The 17,874-nt window shown below is 46.6% G+C and overlaps 1 protein-coding gene across 1 annotated transcript in view; it reads left to right on the top strand.

Moving 5' to 3' along the window:
• The window catches only part of MRC1 (mannose receptor C-type 1), a 116,716-nt gene that overhangs the window by 51,833 nt on the left and 47,009 nt on the right, over positions 1-17,874 (top strand). The window contains exons 11-14 of the mRNA XM_075315591.1: positions 2,296-2,444; positions 8,394-8,587; positions 12,858-12,985; positions 14,462-14,549. Coding sequence (XP_075171706.1) covers positions 2,296-2,444; positions 8,394-8,587; positions 12,858-12,985; positions 14,462-14,549 — 559 coding nt within the window. The remainder of the gene's footprint in view (positions 1-2,295; positions 2,445-8,393; positions 8,588-12,857; positions 12,986-14,461; positions 14,550-17,874) is intronic.

The raw sequence follows: 17,874 nt of genomic DNA, 5'->3' as shown, positions 1-17,874 counted from the left end.
ATGTGGAGCGAGGGGCCAGACAGCACGTGCAAATTACAAAATTACAGATCCAAAGAGGCTGGATGTGGAGCGAGGAGCCAGGCAGCACGTGCAAGTTACAGACCCGGGACAAAGACTGAACTTTAGAGGTGTCTGCCAGCGGAATACGGGCCCCAACGGTGACGAGGTACCCCACGCTGAAACCTGCAGTTAAGTGTGCACACTACTTTTAGTTAGGGACAGATAGGAAAAGACTCTGCACTGTGTTATACAAGTAAGATAACAAGGACTCTGCGTTTTTTTGTTTAATAAGGATTTCTGTGTTTTGCTTTTGGCAGTACAATCTGAGGCTTCCTACCCTTGACAAGTTATTCAAAGTAGTTGTATATATATTGCATTATCTGTACTGCTGTGCACATTCCCGCTTTTCTCCCCTTCCCACACTTTTCCTCTACCTGTGTTGTGCAATACATTATTAAATTTGCATTGATTAACCCCCATGGTTCCGTGCAGTCCTTGCGTATCCCGTTACCTGCAGGTTATTACATTGGCGACCTCTCTCCTGTGCCCCGGGGTTACCGTTACATGGACCCAGCTCAGGCACGACCGCACACCTCTCTTGTGTGCTTCATTCTCCTCTTGCTACTACTGAGTGACTGACCCCTCCCACCAGGCTGGCTATACCCAGGGACTCGTTCCCATGGCGACCATCCCCTTCTGTGGTTAAACCTCTATGCCCAGTGTGGAGAGGAGAACTAGGATTTAGATTATGTTTTGGTGGAAAAGGCACTGATACTCCAGGTCCCAGGGGGTAGGTCCTGCATCCTCAAAAGGATGCAGTTCCCTGTAGTGCCCTGAGGGTCTCAGGGGCGCTACAATGTCATTGCCATGCGCCACCCTCAGTCACTGGGACACAGATGAAAGCTGCCAGCTTCTATTTGGCCGACAGCGTTTATCACAGCATTTCAGCTGTATGTGCAGCCTTGGATGTACATCCAGCTGAAGCAGGGGCTGCCGGGCCTCCTGCACCCCTGGGCCCAGTCGCGGTTGCAATCCCTGCGACTGCGATCGTTCCATCCCTACATGAATGTATACCCTATACTTTCAGCTATAGGAGCTGTTATTACCAGACTGGCATCCAAGCTTTGGTATTACCATGTATCTTACGGCTGAGAGTATACAGAGACGCACATTGTGCAGCCGGTGTTCTATCACACATGGATGGAAGAGCTGTTATTTTTTTTGCTTTGTATATGGAGCTGCTATTTGGGGACTATATTTCGGTACTATTTGAGCACTGTTTGGTACTTAGTACTTATTGTGTAGCTTTGCTATTTAGACTCCATACAGTATTTTGTTTTCGCATGATATAGATTAGGCAGCTGAGGAAAAGTTCATGGTACCGGATGTGACCAAGACATCTATTTTGTTATTGTATGATATCATTATTTGCACACTCATTTCTCACAGTGCAACTTATACAACGTCTTCAACTGATAACTTTTGCAATACGTACAGATTGCCCTGTGAACACAAGGCATCATCTATGTACAGGATACGTGATAACTTGTTGATTAGTGGGGTCCGCACCACTTGGCAAAGTGGAGAACTTTTATCCCGGTTAGAATGGTATGGCAGTGCACATTTGTGAAATGTGCTCCATTTATTCCTTATGGGCTCTCCATGCTTTTTCCAGAAGACTCATAGAGAATGAGTGGCGTGGCGGTTTGATATCCGTCCTGTCATGTCAATTTGCAGCATAGAAAACGTCCCCCAATTCGCTGACCAATGCAGGTCCCAATTGTGGGTTATTTTCACTGGACAACCCCTTTAAATTTAATGTACAGGCAGACCAGGCTGCCACCTAGTTCCTATGGACCTAAATTAAACCTTAAAAGGGGTATTCCCATCTCAAAGATCTTATCCCAATATGTAGTAGGTGTAATAATAATAATAATATTATCAAATACCTCCAATTAGAAATGAAGCATAGCTCTCCTGATTTACTATGTCACTTACCTCATGTTCAGGGCATAGCAGGACCTTAGGTATCCATGGTTACGACAGTCAGTTAGGTAGCTGCTAGTGGTCATAACCATGGATACCTAAGGTCCTGGAATGCCCTGAACATGAGGTAAGTGACATAGTGAATCAGAAGAACTATACTATATTTCTAATTGGAGGTATTTTCTAATAATATTATAATTCCTACTATATATTGGAATAGGATCTTGGAGATGGGAATACCCCTTTAATTTCCCTCTATGCAAGTGAATCTAAATGAAAATGTGATATAATGTTGGTTTATTGTTGCAGGTTTGAACAGGCCTATCTAACAAGTCTGATTGGGTTTAGACCAGAGAAATACTTCTGGATAGGGCTCTCCGATACAGAGGATAGGAGCACTTTTAAATGGGCGAACAAGGAAAGAGTATTGTACACACACTGGGACGCCGACATGCCGGGTAAGTCACCAAATCTCTCTCTATACTTGAGAGTTTAACGATTTTGCAATTTAAAGGAGTTTTCCCACTAACAAAGTTAATGTTAATCAATAGATCTTGGAAAAATAATAATCTCCATAATTGGATGTGATTAAAGAAAATGTTCCTGTGCTGAGATAATCTTATATATGTGTCTCTGCTGTGTACTGTGTAATGGATGTGTCTGACTGTACAGGGACATGGTCTGATCATACCACCACTCCTAGGCTGAGATAATCTTATATATGTGCCCCTGCTATGTACTGTGTAATGGCCGTGTCTGACTGTACAGGGACATGGTTTGATCATACCACCATTCCTGGGCCGGACAGAACAGCAATTAATTCTTTCTTTGAGGTAAAACCTTTTTTTAAAAGTAGGGGCATGTTTTATCTCACAAAAAGAATCAGTTGTGATCCTGTGCTGTAATATCTGTATAGTCTCTATTTGTGTCCTTGACTCGCCCACCCCAGGGCTATGGGACACCCGGTGCCGGGCCGGACTAGTCCGGTGGTAGTCAGTGGTGGCTGGGCCCGGCTCCGTGGCCCTGGTGGGTGTCAGTAAAATATGTGGCTTGATTTAAAGTTTGTGTTCGTGACGCCACCTGTGGTATGCGGCTATTAAGCCGCCGCTGCTGTGTGAGGCCACCGGGATGATGTTATGGCAGCAATGGTGGTACTGCTCCCCACAGGTGGAGCAATGCCCGGGGCACAGTTGGTGCTTGTGAATGTCTATGCAGCTGGAATAACAGAGACCACTCCAAGGGTGCAGTTCAAGTTCTTTACTCACACTTCTTGTCACAGTACTGTAGGGACCCTTGGACTGCTGGGACCACTGTCAGGGACCTCCGCCGTTTCTGGGTGATTCTGAGAGTAAAAGCCGGTACCCTTCTCTTAAGTGTCTCTTTCTTCTGCTGTCTTCCTTAGCCTTGCCTTTAATAGGATAAACCTGGCTTGGCCTCCACTACAGCCTCCAGGCTGGGGGGTCACCTGTCGGCTGATTACCCCTTTTCTGGAAGGTCTGCTATGGGTTCTGGCCCGGGGAGTTTACAACATTCCCTGGACCTCGGTTTTTACTGTTTGGAGATGATGTTTGCACTCCTCCAGTCTCTAGGGACCGTCCCCTGTTGCAGCTTGATCCCTCCACCGATGTTATTGTGGACCAGGCCACTGTAGCTCTAAACTGCCCTGACAGCTATACAGACTACCCGTGGCCCTGCGACTCCTTCTGTCTTCTACGTGGTGTCACCTGGACCCTCCGAGTCCCAGGATCTTCACCAGGAAGCGTCTCTTGCTGTTTCTCTGCTCCTGTCTGACTTGCAGCTTCCTTTCTCTTTTCTTCTCCTCCTTGCCTGCCTCCAGCAGGCCTCCTCCTCCCTCCTTTCTCTCGTTCTCCTTCTCCAACTACATGCTGGCTCCTCACTCTCTCACTCCCTGAGGTAGACTGACTAAATTTGACCTTCCTCTCTGTGTCTGCTCTCAGATGGCTCCTCCCACCTCCCCCGTTGCCCTGTTCTACCCTATAGGAGCAGGGATGGGTCTTATGACCCCTCCCAGCATGCAGCATGGGAGGGCTGTCTGCCACTTTCCCTGGTCCCAGTGTGTTCCTAGCAATGGGTGTAGTGTGGATTTACCAGGGGACCAGAGTTCACTCTCTTCCTCTCCCAGAATGGGGCATCACACCGCTGGATGGGGTGCAATGACCTGTGGCGACGGAAGCCTCAGGGGCGCCACACTCCCCCACAGCAAATCCCAGCACGTCCTCGGGCTGAAAAACAACAAAAACATGTGGAAGAACTGCAAAACATTTTTGTTATGAATAACATAAAACAATAAAACATTTCTTCCCTTTATGGGAGGCACAATGATTCGAACGTTACGAACTTCTTATAAAGAAAACTATATGTGTGCACTTCCAGTCCATTGCACGGTTCAGGCACATCCCCCATAATTCTGGTAGGGGGCACAACGGGTGCAACTATATACATTTCTTGGCTACAACAAGTCCAGTAGCCTGGCAGTTCGTTTCTTTCAATCAACAAAGTGGAAAACAAAACCAGCCACTAAGTCCAGTGGCCTGGTTACATAGGACACTTCACACATCACATTTACCAGGGACCACATTCCAGTCTAGTGGCCCGGTACACATAAACATGGGGGTGACATCTTCAAAAAGTACAAGGGGCAGTAAGGCAGGGTAGGGTGTCGTCTTCAAAAAGAACAGTAGGGCAGCACATAAGGGACATCTTCACAAAGCATGAGGGGCAGACAGGGGCTATGTACAGTTCAGCATCTTCTTACTTCTTTACATGTAGGGATTCTTCTTTGGCAGGGCCCTGGGCAGCATGTAGGCCATGGAGATCCTGGTCTGCGTTTCTTGCGTGGCTGTCGCAGGACCTCTGCTCAGTTCTGTGGCCTGGGTCTGCCTTGAGGTAGTGCTGCTGCTAGGGGAGATGCTGCGCGCTTGCATTGTGCGGCTCCACTCTGGTTCTTCTGGGGCCGCTTCTTCCCTTAGGATACGCACATGCAGCGCATACCAGCCACGGTTCCCCATCAGCCGTGTGTACTCTACCACATCACCCAGCTTAGCATCTCTCCCTGGGTGGCCTCTGGGCAGGTGCTCCTCGATGTCGCGTCGGGCCACAAATACGTCCTTGCCCAGACCGGGCTCCCTGATGAAGCCCCAGCCGCCTTTCTGCCGAAAATCAACTACGGTGCCCCGTCTCACTGGGCCCTCGGATCCCTTCAGGGCCTTCCTGACCTCTTCCTTGGAGGCCAGATTAGCGACTTCTCTGGCCCTCCGCTTCTCCTCCCGGAGTTCCCGCTCCCTCTGGTACTCTACCACCAGTCTCCGGCAAGTCAGCTCGGATGCTAGGGGAGTCTCCTTGGGGCGCAGCGGCCGCTGCAGTCCCCCGCTTTCGATGGGCGCTGCGTCTCAATTCACTCCCGTGGATGCCATTCCCAGGAGGCTCACAGGGGGACTCGGCAGGGGGCCCGCTAGCTGTGGGGGTCTCAGGCAGGCCTCCGGTGCCCCACCGGGCGTCAGCGGGGCTGGCGGGGAAGGCCAGGGGGTCGGTGAAGAGGCTAGTCGGGGGCGCGTGGCGGGGCCATGGGTCCGGACGGGTCAGGGGTTCATTCAGCTCACCCTGTTGCTGCTCCGCGGCATCCGTCCACTGGCCCAGGCCCTCCGGTATCAGCGGTGTTTCTCTCTGCCGGTCCGCTTCTACCTCCACGCTGCTCAGCCTCCGGGCCAGGACTCGCATCTCCTCCCGGAGCAAGTTCAGCTCAGGATCCATTCTTCCGGTCCCTGGTGCACTTTGCTGCAGCTCCTCCGCTATGCTGCCGACCTGGGGGATGCTGACTGGAACACTGCTCGGGTGCTCGACCACGCCACTCGGCTGCTCCCTTTCCCTTCTCGGAGGCGGGGCCGGAGGCTGCACTAGCACCTGGCGCCAGACTGGCGCCCAGCCCATCACGGCCGGCATCACTCCGCTTGTGATAAGGTACATTTTCTTTATCTGCTGGTCTGGCATTTAGACTCTTTCTGCCAGCCGTCCAGCTTATCTAGTCGCCATTTCTTCTTCCTCCGCCTTCTATGGCGGGCACCGCTTCGCGCTCTTTTCTTGGACAAGGGGGCGGGACTTCTCTTCACGCCCTTTCTTCTTTCATGCCCCCCTTCTTCCCGCGCTCAGTGGCTTCAATGGCGGCAGTTCCTCACAGTAAACACAGGCTATTTCACGATTCTTCAGGCGCACAGTACCCGGTGTGACCGGGCACGAAATCCTGTTCACAGCGCCAAAAGTTGACTCGCCCACCCCAGGGCTATGGGACACCCGGTGCCGGGCCGGACTAGTCCGGTGGTAGTCAGTGGTGGCTGGGCCCGGCTCTGTGACCCTGGTGGGTGTCAGTAAAATATGTGGCTTGATTTAAAGTTTGTGTTCGTGACGCCACCTGTGGTATGCGGCTATTAAGCAGCCGCTGCTGTGTGAGGCCACCGGGATGATGTTATGGCAGCAATGGTGGTACTGCTCCCCACAGGTGGAGCAATGCCCGGGGCACAGTTGGTGCTTGTGAATGTCTATGCAGCTGGAATAACAGAGACCACTCCAAGGGTGCAGTTCAAGTTCTTTACTCACACTTCTTGTCACAGTACTGTAGGGACCCTTGGACTGCTGGGACCACTGTCAGGGACCTCCGCCGTTTCTGGGTGATTCTGAGAGTAAAAGCCGGTACCCTTCTCTTAAGTGTCTCTTTCTTCTGCTGTCTTCCTTAGCCTTGCCTTTAATAGGATAAACCTGGCTTGGCCTCCACTACAGCCTCCAGGCTGCGGGGTCACCTGTCGGCTGATTACCCCTTTTCTGGAAGGTCTGCTATGGGTTCTGGCCCGGGGAGTTTACAACATTCCCTGGGCCTCGGTTTTTACTGTTTGGAGATGATCTTTGCACTCCTCCAGTCTCTAGGGACCGTCCCCTGTTGCAGCTTGATCCCTCCACCGATGTTATTGTGGACCAGGCCACCGTAGCTCTAAACTGCCCTGACAGCTATACAGACTACCCGTGGCCCTGCGACTCCTTCTGTCTTCTACGTGGTGTCACCTGGACCCTCCGAGTCCCAGGATCTTCACCAGGAAGCGTCTCTTGCTGTTTCTCTGCTCCTGTCTGACTTGGAGCTTCCTTTCTCTTTTCTTCTCCTCCTTGCCTGCCTCCAGCAGGCCTCCTCCTCCCTCCTTTCTCTCGTTCTCCTTCTCCAACTACATGCTGGCTCCTCACTCTCTCACTCCCTGAGGTAGACTGACTAAACTTGACCTTCCTCTCTGTGTCTGCTCTCAGATGGCTCCTCCCACCTCCCCCGTTGCCCTGTTCTACCCTATAGGAGCAGGGATGGGTCTTATGACCCCTCCCAGCATGCAGCATGGGAGGGCTGTCTGCCACTTTCCCTGGTCCCAGTGTGTTCCTAGCAATGGGTGTAGTGTGGATTTACCAGGGGACCGGAGTTCACTCTCTTCCTCTCCCAGAATGGGGCATCACACCGCTGGATGGGGTGCAATGACCTGTGGCGACGGAAGCCTCATGGGCGCCACATCCTTCCCTGCCTAGAAGCTGTGGAATGATCAGACCATGTCCCTGTATGGTCAGACACGGCCATTACACAGTACATAGAAGGGACACGTATATAACATTATCTCAGCAAAGGAACATTTTTTTCCAAACACATCCAATTGTGGAAATTATTTTTATTCCAAAATCTATTTGAATAGAATGAACTTTGTTAGTGAGAAACTCCTTTAATGGCTGCACTGAACCATTCACGGCTCCCTCACAGAACATAGAGGAAAAATATGCAGCTGCATCCCCTCCTTCTCCCCCTCTCTCCTGTTTCCTGTAATACTTAAGAGATAATTTGGGGGGGAGCTAAAAAATTGTACAGGTAGCTAAGGGTAAGATTGATGTCACTTCTTTCTATAAGATGTACGCAATTGTGCAAAAAAAATATATACTGGATTGAACAATGATATCATTGGATTTGGCCATTGCTGGTATCGAAAACAAACTGGTCATTCTTTCATTGAGCCTAAGGGCCTGAACTGGTCTGGGTAAACTAGAGGCAGTATATTAGTTTTGACCAATTGCATGACATATATAGCCTGGGAAGAGCAATCCAATGACCTTCTCTTTGAATTTTCCAATATGTCTTATGATTACAACCACTTTTAAAATAGAAGCTGGAGAGTTCCGCTCGATTTCAGCTGGAATGGAAGTTTCTGATCCTTCTATGAGGTCCATAAGCCTGAACCGAGCATATGGAATAAGGGATGTCCCTTTCCTTTGTTATGAAATGGTGTATGTTTGCACATTTGTCCATATTATCAACAAGATTTCCATAAATGACTTTTCCCTATTAACATGTAAAAACGTTTTATTGAATTTTAAAGGCCGGAAACAGGGCTGTGTAGCTATGAGGACTGGAAAGAAAGCTGGATTATGGGATGTTTTGAACTGTGATGAAAGTGCTAAGTATGTGTGCAAGAAGTGGGCACAAGGAGTGACGCCACCACCATTGCCAACCACAACACCTGAACCAAAGTGTCCTCCCAACTGGAAATCATCACTACGTGCATGTTATAAAGTAAGGCGCGTCGAAGTTAAGAGAGCCGAAGTTAAGAGAGCAAAGACTCCCTATGCTTTTTAACAGCCCAGTCATACGGTGGCATATACAAAAATTACCAAAACTTAGATCGGACCCCACCCCTAATCATAACTCTATCAAATGTACTGAAACCAAGTGATTTATATATTATACTGACCATCCAACACAGCTTTGAGCGTGAGATGACCTTCATTTTATAGACAAACATTTTGGCTATCTCATACAGAAATTTGACTTGCAGCTATTTAGCATATGATTAGTTATGTAGATTATTCTCATGTCACTGCATTGTTACTGTTTTGCTCCTGGTAGTTGAAAAATATTTTCTTCTTCTGTACTATAAATTACAACCTGTTCTCACATTCCTTAATAGCTCAGTGTGTAATTAGGTTGATTTCCAAGTGAAAGTCATTGATTAGCATCGAGGAGCAGCCATGAAGAAGAATTCCCAAGAAAAGATAACCCACGTGATCCAAGTCATTGATAGCGGTCTCACAGCCAAGAAAATTGCCAACATGGATCATGCGTGGCCATGACAGTTGGAAGAATACATAATGAAGTCTGTTCATCCATTCAAAAGCCAAGAGGTGACGTCCAGGCAAAATATCAGAGTCAACAAGTCGGCTCATCACAAGGTCTATCAGTTCTGACGACAAACCTGGCAGTTGAGGTGGCTCGTCTGCTTCATAATAATGAGATTACAGACGTCCATGCAGAACCATGCAACACACGTTACGCAAGTCTGGAATGGTGCCTGAAAAAAGGTGAAGAAGCCTCAACTTCAGTAACGTCATAAGAAGTGTCAGCTTGAGTTTCCAAGAAAAGTACAAAAGTGGACAGTAGAAGATTCGAAATGGGTGATTTGGAGCGATGAGATGAAAGTCAATAGATGACTCTCATGGGAGCAAATGGGTCTAGAAGAAACAAAGGGAAAAGGGTCTAACAGGTCGAGAACTTGATGGAACTGTCAGGTTCGGTGGAGGAAGCCTGATGATATGGGGGTGTTTCAGACCCAAAAGCATTGGATACTTGACCAGGATCGATGGTGGTCTCAATGCTGAGCTATATGGGAGTATCCTGCAAGACAAATTACTTTGTACACTTAAGTACTATGGATATAGAAAGGATGACATAGTGTTACAGTATTACAGGACAACGACCAGAAGCATCGAGATTGGTGAAGAAATAGTTAGAAACAGTCAATGCAATGAAGTAGAGGTGCTGTATTGTCTACACAGTCCCCAGACCTCAACCTAATCCAACACTTGTGGGTAGAGTTGAAGTAAACCTTAATTCATGACCAAGTGAGCCGACCAGTATTCACCAACATTGGGAACGTATAGAAGAGACCTGAGATCAGATTTCGGTCCAGACATGCTTGAATCTGATTGATAGCCCAGAAGGATTCAGGCAGTATTGAAAGCCAAAGGTGGATTTATAATATACTAACAGAATATTAAAAATTAAAATTTTGATTTTTAAGAGCAAAACTGAAACTTTGCAGGAACATGATAAGAATCTGCATAACTTATCATATCCTAAATAGTTGTCAAAAAAGTAAAACAATTGAAAACATTACTGTTTTACTCGTCAATGTATATATCTCTTTTAAAAAAAAATCACACATTGTTCCCACAAAACACCTAAAATGAAGGACAGAATTTTAACATTTAAATACTAGGGATGATTAAATACCTCAAATATTCGTCTTCGTGAATATTTGCCGAATAAGTCGCCGCTATTCGACTATTCGCGAATATTCGATGCGCAATGTAAGTCTATGGGAAACCTGGATAACAACTATTCGGAACTATTCGGGCTTCCCATAGACTTACATTGCGCATCGAATATTCGCATAGCGGCGACCTATTTGTCGGATATTCGCAAAGCCGAATATTTGAGGTATTCGATCATCCCTATTAAACACCTTTTTTAACTTTAATTTCCTGTATCGATGACTGGTACATTTGCCCAACTTACAGGGGAAATTTGGTCTCCTTGCTGCATAGCACTACACTCAGTTATCAAATAACTGCTGGGTTCGGAGGAGAAAGCACCTATAGCGCTTTCTATATATTGTATACAAAGCACTGTGTATAAAGTGATAGAGAAGGCAGAAACAGTAATAAACCATCTCTGCTTTCTGTATGGAAAGACTTACTGTGTCTGAAAGCCAACTCCCTGCTTCCACAGCTGCATAGTCACACGCTCTACTATGCAGTGACAATTGTGGAATATAACTGTGATGCCCTGGCCTATCAGGTTGTCACAGGGTATCGTGCAACCTGCCCTTTAGCATGATATCCAATCCTCCTTGGTTACGGATCCCTGTTCTTTGGTGTTACTGAGATCAAAGCCAGTCAATACCCTAGGAACACTTCACACCACACCCACCAGACACACCATTGGGGGGCCTGAAGGGAATAGGGCCACCCACTTGGGGGTGGTTGGTAAGGGGAAGTGAGAAGTGTCAAAAGAAGGGAGAAGTGAAGTGACTCTCGAGAGGAGAGGTCACAGGTGGGATCTGGGCTCCTGAGTACTAGGTGGCAGACGTTGGTCTGGGCCTAGTAGGAGGTGGAACCCCGGTCACAGGGGATCGTGTCAAGGGGCACGGATCTGCCGAGGAGGGCAGCCGGCGGCCTTGAGCCATCTCCGGGCAGGGGTCAGGGAACGACGGGGTAAGTGGACCCTAGGCCGGGAAGTAGCTTCAAGCGTCCTGGTAATTTACCCGACGGGGGTGAAGCCTTCAAGATTCATCCCTCACCTGCTCCAAAATCGGGGTACTAGCGCACCGATGGGATAGGACTTTCCCAAATATAGTTCAGAAAATCCCGAGCGTGAACCCAGAGAGCAAGCTCACTCCGTTAGCCATACGGGTGAGCGGGACCCGATTAGTTCCCCACTATAGGGTCCAAACTGTGAACAAGGTGCCAAGGAAAAGGTCACAGGCTAACAAGTAACACCAAGGACACGGACTCCAGCGTGCTCCCTCCTGGCTGCAGAGGTACTCAGAATTCTGGTTTACAAGCTGTCAGTGTCATTATTCCTGGACTGAGTGAGTACGCAGAACACCCTTTCCTCCCCATGGCACCCCTTCACTACCATCACCAGGCCCTGGGGTACAACCCCTACATACGGAGGGGTTAAACACCTGGCTGCCATACCACCGCCACCGGGCTCCCCAACAGCAGTGGTGGTATCCTACACCTTACCACGCACCGTGAGTGGTGTCAAGAACTTCCTAATTCCTTGTACATACTCCCCCTCTTTAAATTCGAGTCTCCGCGTGAACCCCCGGGTCCGGAGACCCCTCGAGCCACCGCGGTTCTGGATCCGAGCGGCTCGACCGCTGCTACGGGGGCGGTACAACTGCAGGGTAGAATGCGGACTGCCCGGATATTTATTGCCTTTGGGAATCCGGAAGTAGTTCACTTTTCTAAGCTCTGAACGTTTAGAAATGTAATTATAGATAAAACCCGCACTTTTAGGGGTACTATGCACGCTGCGACATCGCTACTGCGATATCGTCGGGGTCAAATCGAAAGTGACGCACATCCAGCGCCGGTAACGACGTTGCAACGTGTAAAGCCTAGATGCGCCGATAAACGATCATAAAAGCGTCGAAAATCGGTGATCTGTGTAGTGTCGGTCATTTACATAATGTCGCACCAATAGGAGATACGATGTTGTTCCTCGTTCCTGCGACAGCACACATTGCTATGTGTGAATCCGCAGGAGCGAGGAACATCTCCTACCTGTCTCCACCGGCAATGAGGAAGGGAGAAGGTGGGCGGGATGTTACGTCCCGCTCATCTCCGCCCCTCTACTTCTATTGGCCGCCTGCCGCGTGACTTCGCTGTGACGCCGCACGACCCGCCCCCTTAGGAAGGAGGCGGGTCGCCGGCCAGAGCGACGTCGCAGGGCAGGTAAGTGCGTGTGAAGCTGCCGTAACGATAATGTTTGCTACGGCAGCTATCACAAGATATCCCATGTGCGACTGGGGCGGGGACTATCGCACTCGGCATCGCTAGCATCGTCCAGTGATGTCGCAGCGTGCAAAGTACCCCTTAGTGTTTGAACTTGGTGGATTTCATCAATATCTGGTGAAAATATAAGACAGATGCACATATAAACCAAAATCAAACTAACAAACCTGTGTATGTAAGTTTGCAGTATATCACATTTCTTTTATGCACTGTTTACAAGGAGTTTTACTTGCACTTTGCGTTATATCTGTATTTTTCCACAGTATTATCAGTTACCGAATAGTGAAAAACAGTCATGGTTTGAAGCCAAGAATTTTTGCAGAGCAATCGGAGGAGACTTACTGAGTATCAGAGACAAAGAGGAAGAGCAAGTAGTGTGGTCAATGCTGCTGTGAGTAGCACCGCGTTTATAGATAATATACTGTATAGTATCCTGTATGTGCATGCTTACCAACATCTGTGCTGGTGTAACAGGGAAGTCCAAGCCTTGCAAACCCAAAAGAGCCCAAAACAGGGCAAAACTGCCCATTTTGAGACAGAGTTTACCTAAACCATTCCTCGGACGTGCCCAAATTTGCCAGTATTGTTCCCGAAAGCTGGGGACGGTAGCAACAAAATTGGAACAGTTTGCAACTATGCTACAGTGCTGTGAAGCATGAATGCCCCCTAATAGACGTCCTTTTATTGCACTTTGGAATGATGTATGGGCAGAGACCCCGATTCCAGCAATCTGTCACCGATCTGTTTTTTCTGCTGTATATCTACCAGTTCTCTGAATTCTGAGCTCAGTATAACCCTCCCACACCACTGATTGGCAGCTTTCTATGTCCACGGTGCATAGGCAGAAAGTTGCCAATCAGAGGTTGGTGTGGTGGAGGATTACATGGCAGCAGGTTTACTAGTCCTGTAGTGATAATTTTCTCATGATAAAACTTTGATTTTTATCAAAACTACAGCAAGCAGCCCAGGAAGTGACACATCGCTGGAATCAGGGTTCTCTATCTCTACATGATGTTGCTCCTAGGTGGCAAAAACACAGTGACAGATTCCCTTGAAAGGACTTTTCTCTTCTGAGATATCCCTTTTCAGAATGTTGCCAGTGATTGACTGATTGCCATGGGTATGACTCCTGATAGTGTATCTATCATCTGATGCTGAAGCAATGTTTTAGTTCTTTTGGCACATTATGGCTTAGCGGCATATCTTGGAGAGGTCCAGCGCATCAATATTGAGGACCAATTATTACACTTTTGAAAGTGGAGCCATAAAAAAACTGTGTGTGACTTACATGAAATCAGTGGTATGATGGGCCATGCTCAATAAACATCCACCTGTGAAACTCCGTGGCTTCTAATTTCCTGCTGCACCACAAGATCCCAGTCTTCCTTGGCTTCTTCCACATGCCACCTACGTGAAGGTGGGAGTCTTCCTCTTCACCATTGTCTTCCCTGTAGCTCTTTTCTCCTCCAGAAGCCATCTCCTCTGTAGACCAACGATTTGTAGTACACTTGGTCTCCAGTGTCTTGGTCCACTTTATTACCTTGGTCCTCTGTTCGACTGTGGAACGTAGACTTTCCCCAAAAGTTCCATCTTCCATTCCTTCAGCTTTCAAGTGGTCTACCTGCTCTATCACATGCAGGTGACCTGACCCAAACCCATAAATTGCTGAAGTTCATGTTGGTCATGATAGAACACAAAGTGGATGCCGGCACCTACCTAAACATTTTAAAGACCAAGTAACCCCCTTCATATTAGCGTCATTCACTAATGGCAGTGACCTCTTTCTCCACGATGATGCCCTCACCACCACAAAACATGGTTCTTTCTGCAGCATTATATCATTTTTCTTTATTTTTCTATGTACAAGACATGATGGCATCTACCGCCAAGTCTTCTGGGTCGGCCTGTTGAAGACTAATCCGGATGAAGGCTTCACATGGTCAGATAGCTCGCCTGTAAGTAAGGCCTTTCATCTTTTCCTTCATGTGATACATTTTAGCCACATTGGACTTTTTTAAAGTGTCTTGGTTGGGAAAAAGACTATGTGAAATACTAAAAAAAATTGTTAAAAAATTGCTGCAATTTGAGGGAGAACACATACGGTTTTGTCCCGCGACACACTCATAGTGCCTACCAGAATAAGAAAACGCATCCCTAATAGCCTTAATGAGTAAGAATAAGCATCATTTTATTTTTTCCCATTATCTTTAGTACATGTGAAAATAAGAAACTTTGTAACATAACTTATGAAAGAAATCCGCTTTTTTCTTCTTCTGCACTGATCTTTCCTTCTCAAAATTCTCAATTCTCCGATAAAATGTGTCTTCAGTGAATACAGATTTCCCCATTCCTGAGATAGGAGGTGACAGTCGGTGCTTATAAAATCTGTCATCATACACACACAGTGCCTTGCAAAAGTATTCGGCCCCCTTGAATTTTTCAACCTTTTCCCACATTTCAGGCTTCAAACATATTGATAAAAAATTTAAATTTTATACGGAACAAGCAACAACAAGTGGGACACAATTGTGAAGTTGAACGATATTTATTGCTTATTTTAATTTTTCGTAAACAATAAAAAACTGAAAATTGGGGCGTGCAATATTATTCATCCCCTTTAAGTTAATACTTTGTAGCGCCACCTTTTGCTGCGATTACAGCTGCAGTCGCTTGGGGTATGTGTCTATCAGTTTTGCACATCGAGAGACTGAAATTCTCACCCATTCTTCCTTTGTAAACAGCTGGAGCTGAGTGAGGTTGGATGGAGGCGTTTGTGAACAGCAGTTTTCAGCTCTTTTAACAGATTCTCGATTGGATTCAGGTCTGGACTGTACTTGGCCATTCTAACACCTGGATACGTTTATTTGTGAACCATTCAATTGTAGATGTTGCTTTATGTTTGGGATCATTGTCTTGTTAGAAGACACATCTCTGTCCCAGTCTCAGGTCTTTTGCAGACTCCAACAGGTTTTCTTCAAGAATTGACTGTATTTGGCTCCATCCATCTTCCCATCAATTTTAACCATTTTCCCTGTCCCTGCTGAAGCAAAGCAGGCCCAAACCATGATGCTGCCACCATGTTTGACAGTGGGGATGGTGTGTTCAGGCTGATGAGCTGTGCTGCTTTTACGCCAAATATATGTGCCCAAAAAGTTCGATTTTGTTTTCATCTGACCAGAGCACCTTCTTCCACATGTTTGGTGTCTCCCAGGTGGCTTTTGGCAAACTTTAAACAACACTGTTTTATGGATATCTTTGAGAAATGGCTTTCTTCTTGCCACTCTTCCATAAAGGCCAGATTTGTGCAGTGTACGACTGATTGTTGTCCTATGGACAGACTCTCCCACCTCAGCTGTAGATCTCTGCAGTTCATCCAGAGTGATAATGGGCCTCTTGGCTGCATCTCTGATCAGTCTTCTCCTTGTTAGAGATGAAAGTTTGGATGGACGGCCGGGTCTTGGTAGATTTGCAGTGGTATGATACTCCTTCCATTTCAATATGATCGCTTGAACAGTGCTTCTTGGGATGTTTAAAGTTTTGGAAATCTTTTTGCCACCAAATCCGGCTTTACACTTCTCCACAACAGTATCACAGACCTGCCTGTTGTGTTCCTTGGTCTTCATGATACTCTCTGCGCTTTAAACAGGACACTTAGACTATCACAGAGGAGGTGCATTTATACGGAGACTTGATTACACACCTGTGGATTATATTTATCATCATCAGTCATCTAGGACAACATCGGATCATTCAGAGATCCTCAATGAACCTCTGGAGTGAGTTTGCTGCACTAAAAGTAAAGGGGACGAATAATATTGCACGCCCCAATATCTCTTATTTATTTTTTAGAAAAATTTGCAATAAGTAATACATTTAGTTCACCTTCACAATTGTGTCCCACTTGTTGATTCTTCACCATAAAATTAAAAAATTTGATCTTTATGTTTGAAGCCTGAAACGGGGGTAATGGTTGAAAAATTCAAGGGGGCCGAATACTTTCGCAAGGCTCTGTATATATATATATATATATTTATATATATATATATACATATATATATATATATTATGGATTTTAGGTATTTGAGAGTAAAAGAATTATTAAATTTATTTGGTGGTATAGAATGTCGTAGTGGTTTCAGTGTTTAGGGTTTAGAATTTAATTTACTTTATAAATTTGTTCTTTTAAGTCGTGATGTGACTGTGGGAGAGCGAGGGACAAGGGGCTGCTATGCTGTCACTCATGCTAGAAAAGCCTAGGCTATCCCTCACCTCCAGATTACCCTTGATGGTGGAGATGCCAGAGTCCCGTGCCTTACTATACTCCTAACTAGAGCTGATCTGTTTCCCCACCTCCCTCCAGGGAAGAAATGGACAGGAGTGTGATGGAAACACAGATGAGACAGACAGGGATAACAGAAAGTCATACAGCAAAACTCACAAGAACAAACAGCAAGAGACTAAGGAGAAAAGCAGGAGCAGTAAGGCAGCAACAAAAATACAACAAGGGGTAACACCACAACTGCACAGAACAATAGTATCACAATCACCAGTATGTCTGAAGTAGAACACCTAGCCTGACCAGGTATAGTCAAGCTATAGCAGGCATCATAAGAACAGAGCAGCCTGCATAAATAGGAGGAGAGCGAACATGACTAACTCTCCCATAGTGTGTGACCAAGGAGAATAACAAGCAGTTTAGTGCAGATTAACTCTTTTTAGACTGCCTATGAACTACAGGTTTGTGAGTCGACTCCCAAGTCACCCTGATCACAGATATCAGAGAAGTTGGCAAAGGGAAGCAATTCTGGTCAGATAAAAGAAGAGGTGAGTTAGGAAGGTTAGCTAGGGAGCCGGGAGGTGAGGTAGGGTCTGGTGTACTGCATGGCCATCATTGTGAGCACCTGCAGAGGACAGAGGAGGCAATAAATGATGAAGCATGCTGAGTGCCATGTGTTAGTGATGAGGATGCTGAAATCACTTGATTGGCTGGCAAGATCTCTGCTTGCTGCCATTAAAGGGAAACCTTCATGGTTTACTTCTAGTAATATATCCTGATTATGTGATACACTCACGAGTGCATTAGTCAGGTAACGAGCAGTGCAAACTGGTGACTCTCACCTGGCCAAAAATTCATGTGTCAGATCATTTGTGAATAGTTTATTTATATTATATATATATAATAAATGTGTTCTATTTACTTCTTTTTCAATTTCTTTCCTCTTTCTTTCATTGCTTTTCCTTATTTTTTTCCTTCTTGCTTTTATCTTTCCCTCTTTGCTT

This window comes from Anomaloglossus baeobatrachus, chromosome 6, assembly GCF_048569485.1.
Source record: "Anomaloglossus baeobatrachus isolate aAnoBae1 chromosome 6, aAnoBae1.hap1, whole genome shotgun sequence".
NCBI lineage: Eukaryota > Metazoa > Chordata > Amphibia > Anura > Aromobatidae > Anomaloglossus > Anomaloglossus baeobatrachus.
This window is presented reverse-complemented; position numbering and strand designations above follow the sequence as displayed.